This window comes from Solanum dulcamara, chromosome 11 (genome assembly GCF_947179165.1).
Source record: "Solanum dulcamara chromosome 11, daSolDulc1.2, whole genome shotgun sequence".
NCBI lineage: Eukaryota > Viridiplantae > Streptophyta > Magnoliopsida > Solanales > Solanaceae > Solanum > Solanum dulcamara.
The window spans coordinates 32,427,714-32,438,290 of NC_077247.1; the positions used below are offsets into that span (position 1 = coordinate 32,427,714).

Here is a 10,577-nt window from a genome sequence, read left to right on the forward strand (position 1 = left end):
AAGGGATTAGGTTCGAAGGTGAACTTGAGTACGGCCTTTCATCCCTAGACGGATGGCCTAGCGGAACGCACCATTCAGACGTTGGAGGATATATTGAGGGCATGTGTACTTGACTTCAAAGGAAATTGGGATGATCACTTACCCCTCATAGAGTTTGCATATAACAATAGCTATCATGCAAGCATTCAAATGGCTCCTTATGAAGCCTTGTATGGGAGAAGGTGTAGATCGCCCATTGGGTGGTTTGAAGTTGGTGAAGCCGAGTTGATTGGGCCTGATTTTTTTCATCAAGCCATGGAGAAGGTGCGAGTTATTCAAGAGAGGCTAAAGACAGCCCAAAGCTGCCAAAAATCTTACACCGACGTGAGGAGGAGAGACTTAGAGTTTTAGGTGGGTGATTAGGTGTATTTGAAAGTGTCACCCATGAAAGGTGTCATGAGGTTTGGAAGGAAAGAGAAGCTCAGTCCTTGATATATTGGTCCTTACCAGATTTCGAGGCAGATTGGGAGTGTTGCCTATGAGTTGGAGTTACCCTCAGAGCTATCCTCTATTCATTCGGTGTTCCATGTTTCGATATTGAAGAAGTACTTGGGCTATCCCTCATTGGTAGTCCCTATTGATAGTGTTGGAATTAAGGATAGCTTGTCTTATGAAGAGGTTCCGGTCCAAATTCTTGATCGCCAAATTCGCAAATTGAGGAACAAAGAGGTCGCCTCAGTCAAAGTCCTATAGAGGAACCAAATTGTTAAGAAAGCCACATGGGAAGCGGAGGAATCCATGAAATCTAAATATCCACACCTATTCGTGCCTACCGAGGAGAATGTTAAAGGTAATGTCCCTTTTTCCTTGACCTAAATTTGTTTGTGCATTTTGGGTTTTGATTGATAATTGTTTGAGAATTTGATTGGTTGAATGACTGAAAATGTTGAGTGTGATTTGTACCCTGAGTCCATTCTTGGTTACTCGTCATTCGAGGATGAATGATCCCAAGAGGGAGATAATGTAACACCCCTCAAAAATATTTCCCTAAGATTCGGACCCTTCTGGTATACGGGTAGGGTCGAACTCGAGTATTGAGGAGCGTATGCATGAGCTAGGATGAGTCCCCGAGAAATTTAAGGATGTTGGAGGCGATGTGGGGTCACAAGGGGCCCCTAGAACCAAGCTAAGTCCAAAAAGGTTCGTCGTGGCTAAGTTAGGATGAGTTCGTGTATGGGGTAGACTTCTAATAACCCTATCCTTTGAAAGACGACAATCTTGGTGGCCCACGACCCATCAAATTAAAGGTCATCGAGTCTTCTTTCCAACGCCACCAAGAATGTAACTTTTGGAGTTCGGAGTCAAAAGATATGTCGATCCTAAGATGAACTAGCACAGCAGGGATTTTTAGGCCTGGGGTTCAACTACTGGAAATCTGGGCTTAGAACCGCAGTGGCGCGATGCGCCACTATCACACCAGGAATATGCCTCAGTAGTTTGGTCCCTGGCGCAGTGCTCCACTACGAGGTGTGTAGGGTTTTTCTGGCCAAATTTCCCGAACCTAGAAAATATGGCCTTGGCGCTGTAAGGGCGCGATGCGCCACTATTGCGCTAAGAATGTGCCTCAGTAGTTTGGTCCTTGGCGCGGCGCGCCACTATCAGATGTGCAGGTTTTTAGGCGTAATCGACCTGGCGCTGCAATGGCGCGATGCGCCACTATCGCGCCAGGAGCATTTTTAACCTATTTTCAGAACTTTTGAGGAAGGATAATTTGGGAATTTATCCAAATTATATATGTATCACCTTGGTCATTTTGGGATCATAATTTCCAGCTCTCTCTCTCTCTAAAAGCCCTAGGAGTCTCTCTCTCTCTCTCTCTCTTTTCTTCTTCTTCCCCATTTCCAACAAGAAGTGTTCCAAGAGTTTCAAGATTCGAGCTCTCCATTGAAGACCCAACCTCAAGGTTTTCTTCAAGTCTTCTCTAAGGTATGTAAGGCTAACTAAAAACATGGGTTGAGTCCACCCATATGCCCTATACCTTCTTTGAGAATAAATGCCCATAGAAATGGAGTTTCTTGCTAGGGTTGTGTTCAAATGAGTTTTGTTGTCTATTAGAGTGACTCTTGCTATGTTGATGAGATTTAGTCAAGAACTTCCAAAAAGAGTCTTTATATGAGTATGAGTTGATGAAGATGAGTTGTTAAATATGATTTATTGATTTTCTTAGCTATGTGGATTATGATAAAGGATGCTATTTTCTTAAAAATGATGCTTATCTTGAATTGTTGATTTAAAGCCTTAGAGTTGTGATGAGTTTCAAAGATTGATTAAATGGATGGAGGGAATGATTGGTTATGTTCATATGTTGCTATAAATGCGCATTTAAATTACTCTTGAAAGATATGATTGAGATTGATCGGATAGTATGATTGAGAGAGTATGATTGAGAGAGATTTGATTGTGATAGAGTTGATGAGTTGACAAGGTTGTAATGAGACTTGTCGATATGATTTGATTGAGTCGATTGGATGGATTTTTATGAGCATTGAGTCTTGGGAGGAGTATCGAGCACCGAATTGGGTAAGAGTAAAGTCCATACTCAAACCCAATAACTACGTCGCCAAACATAGGAGGGGATTGAACCATTAAAGTCGGATGTTTCCCCAAAATGTTTGTCCTGACATTATAAGACTTGGTTGGATAGGATCCATGATTGGTTGACTCGTTCATGCCCTGGCAAAGCATGAACAGACGCGGCAACAACGTCGGCTTGTTGTACTGTCACTGGCTCATAAGTGATGGTTGTCGGATAAGAGAAACTCCCACATAAGTCTTGATAGTACTCTGAGTCGGATTGAGTTGAATGGTATGTGATTGGTCCTTTCTAAACCATATTCTTGTTTAGACCTAGGACACTTGATTGAGTTGTTATTTCTCTTGAGTTGAGTTCCGAGTGGTTTTGATGTTTCCTTTATGTCATTTCATTCGGCCATTTTACATACCAGTACATTCCACGTACTGACGCCATTTGGCCTGCATCGTTTCATGATGCAGAGACAGGTACTAGAGATCATCAACCGGCGCTCCGTTGAAGATCCACACCCACTCTCAGCTAGCGGTGAGTCCTCCTAGTTCCGGAGGATATTAAGCCCTTTTTGTATAGTTTTGATGTCATTTACTTTGTCTTGATTGTTGGTAGCCATGGGTTTGTCATGGGCACCTTCTAGGTTGTAGATAGAGGCTTCATACACCGGAGTGTAGAAATATTGAATTGTTCTTTTAAGTAGCCCTTTTTAAAATCTCTTGTCGAGTTGACGATTGTTTGACCTTTGGCCCTAATTTATGAGCAGTATATCCTTAATTGAGTTTTCCGCTAAGAGAATATGATTGAATGAATGTGTGACTGGACCAGGTGGTTCGCTCGGAGGTCAGAAATGGCCTTCGAGTGCCGGCCACGCCTAGGGTACCCTCCCGGGGTGTGACAATTGAAATTTGAGGAAGAAGAAAACTGAGGAACAAAATTGAGAGAAGAGAAAAATCTTTTGTTTCATTAAAGTGAAAAGATTTAGCAACAAGTTACAAGTTTGGACTAATTTATATAAAGAATCAACTAAATAACAAATTTTTCTAATCATGTAAAGTTGTTGATAATTCTAACAACTAATCTGACTAACTGATTTCATAAATAAATAATTTGTTCATTCTCAACACCCCCCCTCAAGTTGGAGGGGAGGAATCCACTGCCAACTTGCCAGTATTGCAGTGTGCTTGATTTCTGTCAGGGACTTAGTGAACACATTAGCTAATTGGTCATGAGTTGAGACATGATGAAGAGTAATGATCCCATCTTGTAGGGTGTTCCTCACAAAATGGTAATCCACCTCTATGTATTTTGTACGTTCGTGAAAAATAGGATTCCTAGCTATATGGACTGCTGCTTGACTAACAAAATACACAGGAGTAGGATTAGTGCAAGGAACAACAAACTATGTCGAGATTCTTCTCAACCAAATCAATTCTCCAATCACCATTCTAATGGACACATACTCTACTTCGGCAGACGAAAGAGAAATTATTGCTTGCTTCTTGGACTGCCAACTAATTGGATTGTCCCAACCATTACAATACAACCACTGATTAATTTTCTTGTATCAGGGAAAAAATCCAGTCTGAATCACAATATAACTTAAGAGTGAATATAGGATCTTTTGACATGAAAATTTCTAAGGACGGATCATTCTTCAAATACATGAGAACATGCATTGCAGCCTTGAGATTGAGGTTATCTAGGATCTTGCATGTATTGACTCAAATATTGAACAATGTATGCTTTATCCAACCTAGTATTGGTGAGATAGTTCAATTTCCCCACCAATTTCCAGTAATAGGTAGGATCACTAAGAAGGGGTCCTTCATCTGCGAGATTGGATTATAATATAGTAGTTATTGGTGTGTAGGACATGCAATCAAATTCCTTTAGCAACTCTGTGGTGAGCTTCTTTGGGATATAATGACACCATCTTTCTGTAGAACAACTCAAAATCAAGAAAATTGTATAGTTTTCCTAGATCCTTGATTTTGAAAGCACTATGTAGAAAAGATTTTAAGTTGTTGATTCTGTCAGATCTGTTCATGTGAGCACTATATCAACTACATAAACTGACACAATAACTGATGAAGTAACAGATTTTTTGTAGAAGAGTGAGTAGTCCTCAACTGAGTGGGCAAACCCCATTGACTGTAGTGCTTCTGCGCAGTGGCGGACCCAGAAATTTTATGAAGAGGGTTCAAAATAAATTAAACACGCTAATCGAAAAAAAAAATGTGCTTATTCGGATTCAAACTCGCGAGCTGAGACAAGCTAAAGCGAAATATTGAACCCCATTTGGCACTGAGCTAGTCCTTTGGCTTATGCTCAGGGGGTTCAATATTAAATATATACACATAAATAAAAAAAAATTATCTTATATATACAATATAATTTTTTAACGCTGCTTCTGCGAGCTTATCATACCACTATCTACTAGCCTGCTTCAATCCATATGAAAATTTTACTTTTTATTATAAATAGTACTTTCCGTTTTGATTTGTTTGTTTGATTTTATTTAACTTCACATGAGGTTTAGTTTAATAAAAAAAGTAAAGAAGACTTTTGAATATTAGACTAAAAATTGAAACAAACAATATAAATTTATTTTATTTAAATACCTATAATAATTTTATTATTGCTAAAAAATGGTGCCCCTCAAATTTAGGGACCTAAGGCAAGTACGTTATTTTGTAAGGCATGAGGCGCCCTTGGTTGAAAGGTGAAAACTTCTAATTGATGTTGTTAATTGCAAATATAATATATGATTGCTATCACTTTAAGAGAGAATTGAGAAATTGAGAGAGAATTAGATGATTGTTGTAAAAACAAATAATGAAATGTAGAAAATATTTATAGGTAAATAATTTGAACGTTAAATTTTATTTTATTAAATTTGGGCAATTTTGGAAAAGTGGCCATTGGACCAACGACTAATATAATCGTTGGGCCAACGTCCATTTTTTGAAAAGTGGTCCAACGGTTACAATTTCAATAATAATATAAAATAAAATAAAAACTTACATAAATCACATAGTGTAAAGGATTTATCATCATTTTTTCCTATCCTTTTTCAATTTACAGAAATTCCTTAAAAACATGGTAATTCGGATACATTAATTCAGTAATCCGTATACATTAATTCAATAATCTGAATACATTAATTAAGATTTTATGTATCAGCAGATAACATTTAAAGCATGATTCATTAAACATAGAGATAATTAATGAATCAGAATTAATGTATTCGGATTACTGAATTAATGTATTCCGATAGAAAGAAGGAATTTTTGAAATTTTTTGAGATGGATGAAAGTAATGAAAAATATGATAAATAAAAAAGTGTAATTAAGTAATTTTTTCCTAAAAAAATTGTATACCGGGCTGGTGGACCGTATACCAATCCCTTAACGAGCCTGTTGCGGGTCAGAACTTATTGACCCGGCCCAGTTGACACGTTTAGTTAGCTGGATTTGTTTGATCTAAGTAAAGGTTATGTCTTTCAAGTTTCTTTCTCAGCACTAGAAGATATTTTTATGTACCATAATTGCACTCAATAATTCAATTGTCAACAAACTTAAACTGCATTTGTTAATTAGTGCAAAATAGATAAACTAATTCAAAGAGTTCTTTTCAATATACTCATCTCTGAATGGAAAAAAGGGAGTGTGTCAAGATTATTCAAAAAGGTATGAGTAGTTTTGTCCACACATGGAAATAAATGACAAATATTAAAGATGTCAAAAACAAATAAAACCATTCTGAAGATGACAATTTTCATTATCTAAATGGTGAAAATAATTGATATGTCAACAATAATTGAGTAGCTTTGACAGCTTATTTAAACAACGTGAAAATGAAACAAAGTTACCTTTTGAGAAAATGTGTGTTCTGGACACTTCTAGTGAGCAAATTTTTTGGTATGTAAGTGCTTTTTTTGTTGTTGTTGTTGTAAAACTTACTTTTCATTTTCAGAAAAATATTTTGAATTATTTGAAAATCTCTAATATTTTCTCAAAATTAAAATACTAATCCGAATGAGATAATACATGGGCGGTTTTTTTAAGACAAGGCAAGTAAAATTATTGTGGGTAAACTAACCAAATTCCAATAACATATCTATTATTTGTTTTTATAAAAATCGCTATTTTTTAACACGAAAATCAAACTCTTTGGAATAGTTATTCTTTGTTGTATTTTGATTAATACATACATTTATAAAAACAAGCTATTTTGTGTTTCGTCTGTTTTAATTAAGCAATTCTTGAGGTAAGTGTTGTAAGGCTCAAAACAGAGAATGAATTTATCACCTTCTTTTTTAGTTAAATATCATATTTTATATAGGATATTATGATGCGTGTCCACATCACTTGCACTTTTATCAAAGTATGTTAACTTCGTTTGTATCTTATTATCGTATGGATTTTATGAGAGAAATTTAAGTACATGCTTTTTAATATAGGAAAATGGTTTAAATATGCTATTAGACTATTATATTCATTGAAATTTTAGCTTATGTATGCCATCGCTATTTTATGCTATTATTTTTTTAACGCGATCATGTAAAATTAGTTTTGCCACGTGGTCTCTAGAAAAAAAAAACTTTTAAAATTTGTGTTTTAAAATAAGCCATAAATGTGTGTGTAGCTATAAATCATTTCATTAGTGTATATATGTAATTATTTTTTATAGTTTATGAGCTTGTTTGAATTGTCTTATTTTAAATACTTTAAAGCCAAATTTAAAAAATATTTATAAGCACTTGATGGTAAATTAAAATAATAAAAATAAGCCAAATGCCAAAAATCAATTCAAACAAATTTTAAGTAAATATTATATTTTTTGTGTGTGTTTATTTCTTAATGATAACTTTTATTATTCATATTCTACTGACTTGTGTGACATCTTAAATTAATAATAAAAAAAATATAAATCACATATTCGAAATAACTAACTACTAATTATTTTTTCAAATAATCAACATAAAAAAAGAATAAACTATCAACTAACTAAACGTAAACCCTATAACACACTTAGTAGACGTTTGGATATGTAATTTCATCTTATAATTTAAAATTATGAGATGAAATCAGTGTTTTATATATGCAATTTCATCTCTTGATTTCAAATCAGGAGATGAAATTCTAAATCTCCAAAAAGCTTGATTTTGAGAATTTTATATCATGATTTCATATTTTTCAAATACAAAAATTGACTCACAAGTTTATATTTTATAAAACAAAATCCACAATTTTATATCTACATATTTGTTTGTGAAAATATCAAAGAAGTGATGAAATATTCACAAAATATGAACATGATTGTATAATTAGTAATGATATTGATACACATTCAATTTTAACAAAGAGTAGTGCATTACAACTCATGTTCAATTTACCTTTTTATTGAACTAAAGGTCAAACAATAAATATTGTATTTTTTCTTAGAATAGCTTTGTAGTGTATTATACTTTTACTTATTTGATACAATTGTATTAAAAATTGGGATAATTTTGACAGTTTTCACAATTTATGAGGGTTTTATGATTATGAATAAAAAAATACAACTTAAAAATATAAATAATATATCCAAACAAAACTTTAATTTTATTTTATATAATTTTATCTGAAAGATCGAAAAGAACTGTTTAAAAGTCTCTTACAAGACTTTTTCAAAATAAAGACCGGGTTGGAGATGAAAAATACAAAATTTAGCGTAAAATTTAACGTTGAATTAGAGATGTAGTCATCAAAGTCATACAGCACACTAAATTAATGCAGGTTGTTTTTTTTTTTAATTTATTTTTAAATTAATGCAGGTAGAAAATATAATTATTCTTACAACCGAACATCTGTCCTGTTTTCATCAAAGTGAGAACAAGAAAATGACATTTCTTTTGGATTAAAAAAAAAAAAAAAAGAAGCCGTGTACAGATTTTTCAGTTTTAAAAAAATCGATTGTCACTTTCAAATCTGGAATTTTCTCTGGGTTGATAAGAAACTGTACAATCCACAAGCCATTTTCTCATCCTCAAAAACTCCATCTGAACTCCAGAACACAGCATTTTGTAACTGTGAAACAAGCTCAAAGATTTTCTGATCTTGTAACACTACTATTTGATCTGCAATACTATTATTTCCTCAAAGTTTGAGTAATTAAAATCAATAAAGTTTTAATCTTTTCTGTTTTTTTGGTACTTAAAATTGGATTCTTGATTTTAATTGGTACTATGGGGTTTGATAAAGACAAAGCAAGTTCATCTTCCCATGTCTTACAAATCCCAAGAGAAGATACACCACTTTTAGCAGACACCCAACACCTTTCTTCATCCTCCAAGACTTTTGCTAATGTTTTCATAGCAGTAGTTGGAGCTGGAGTTCTTGGCCTTCCTTACAGCTTCAAGAAAACAGGATGGGTCATGGGTACTCTCATGCTTTTATCAGTAGCCTCCCTTACTTACTATTGTATGATGCTTCTGGTCTATTCAAGGCGTAAGCTTGAATCCCATTACAAAGTTGCCAAGATCTCATCTTTTGGTGATTTGGGATATGCTGTGTGTGGATCCATTGGTAGATGTACTGTTGATGCTATGATTGTTCTTTCCCAAGCTGGTTTTTGTATCAGTTACTTGATTTTCATAGCTAATACTTTAGCACACTTATTCAATTATTCTGTTACAAATTCAAGTCCCAAAATCTTGGGTTTGTCAGCTAAAAAGGTGTATATTTGGAGTTGTTTCCCATTTCAGTTGGGGTTGAATTCAATTCCTACACTCACCCATTTAGCCCCTTTGAGTATATTTGCTGATGTTGTTGATTTAGGTGCTATGGGGGTAGTTATAGTTGAGGATGTGTTAATTTTTCTCAAGAACAGACCAGTTCTTGAAGCATTTGGTGGGTTAAGTGTTTTCTTCTATGGCCTTGGTGTATCTGTCTATGCTTTTGAAGGAGTTGGAATGGTTTTACCTTTGGAAGCAGAGATGAAAGACAAGGACAAATTTGGGAAAATTTTGGGTTTGTCCATGGCTTTCATTTCTTTGATGTATGGTTCTTTTGGAGTATTGGGTTATTTTGCCTTCGGTGAAGAGACCAAGGATATAATCACTACTAATCTTGGGAGGGGATTGTTAAGCACCTTAGTGCAGATTGGACTTTGCATAAATCTTTTTTTTACTTTCCCACTGATGATGAACCCTGTTTATGAAGTGATGGAAAGGAGATTTTGTGAAGGAAGATACTGCTTTTGGTTGAGATGGATTGTGGTGTTGGCAGTCACTTTAGTGGCATTGATGGTGCCAAATTTTGCTGATTTCTTGTCACTAGTTGGGAGCAGTGTGTGCATTGTTCTTGGCTTTGTGTTGCCTGCTATGTTTCACTTAATTGTGTTCAAGAAAGAACTAGCCTGGCATGGTTTGGCTTTTGATGCTGCACTTGTTTTAATGGGTGCAGTTTTTGCAGTCTATGGAACCTACTCTTCCATGCTGGAGATCTTTGGAGTCAAAGCTTGAAGTTGGCTACTTGCTGCTTATTACAATTTAATTGAATCATGAAACATATATCGTGTACTCTCTGGCTTAGGTTGAGTTCAAGTTACTCCCAAGGACATATTTAATTTGTCATGTCGTTTGAGTCAACAGAGATGAATAATGCAGGAAAAAAAATGTGTATGTATAATAAGATCAGACTGATTCTCCTATGAGAATAAGTTTTCCATAAGTTCCCACCTGCTTGTATTAAATTTTCTTCCACCAAAGGTCATTGATAAGTAATCTTTGCCCAACTGTTTTGGCTATTATAAGAATCGTGCAGTTAATTTTTTTTGTTCTTATAGCAAGGCCAAGTTGGTTTGTAGGAGCAACATAATTCAATGTTTGTGATAGGCGCTCGTCATAGACATATTACAACTTTCATAAATCATTTGAATGCTAAATTATGTGAAATGAATACATGTGATTTATATGATCCCTACTACAATCCTCAATCAACTAGTATCATAATAACTGGCACTATGG

The 10,577-nt window shown here is 34.7% G+C and overlaps 1 protein-coding gene across 1 annotated transcript; it reads left to right on the forward strand.

Annotated features, from left to right (window-relative positions):
- Positions 1 to 8,498: 8,498 nt before the first annotated feature.
- Positions 8,499 to 10,378, forward strand: LOC129873539 (amino acid transporter AVT3C-like). Its single transcript, XM_055948652.1, has one exon. The coding sequence runs from the start codon at positions 8,796 to 8,798 to the stop codon at positions 10,071 to 10,073; it is 1,278 nt and encodes a 425-aa protein (XP_055804627.1). The 5' UTR covers positions 8,499 to 8,795; the 3' UTR covers positions 10,074 to 10,378.
- Positions 10,379 to 10,577: the final 199 nt, after the last annotated feature.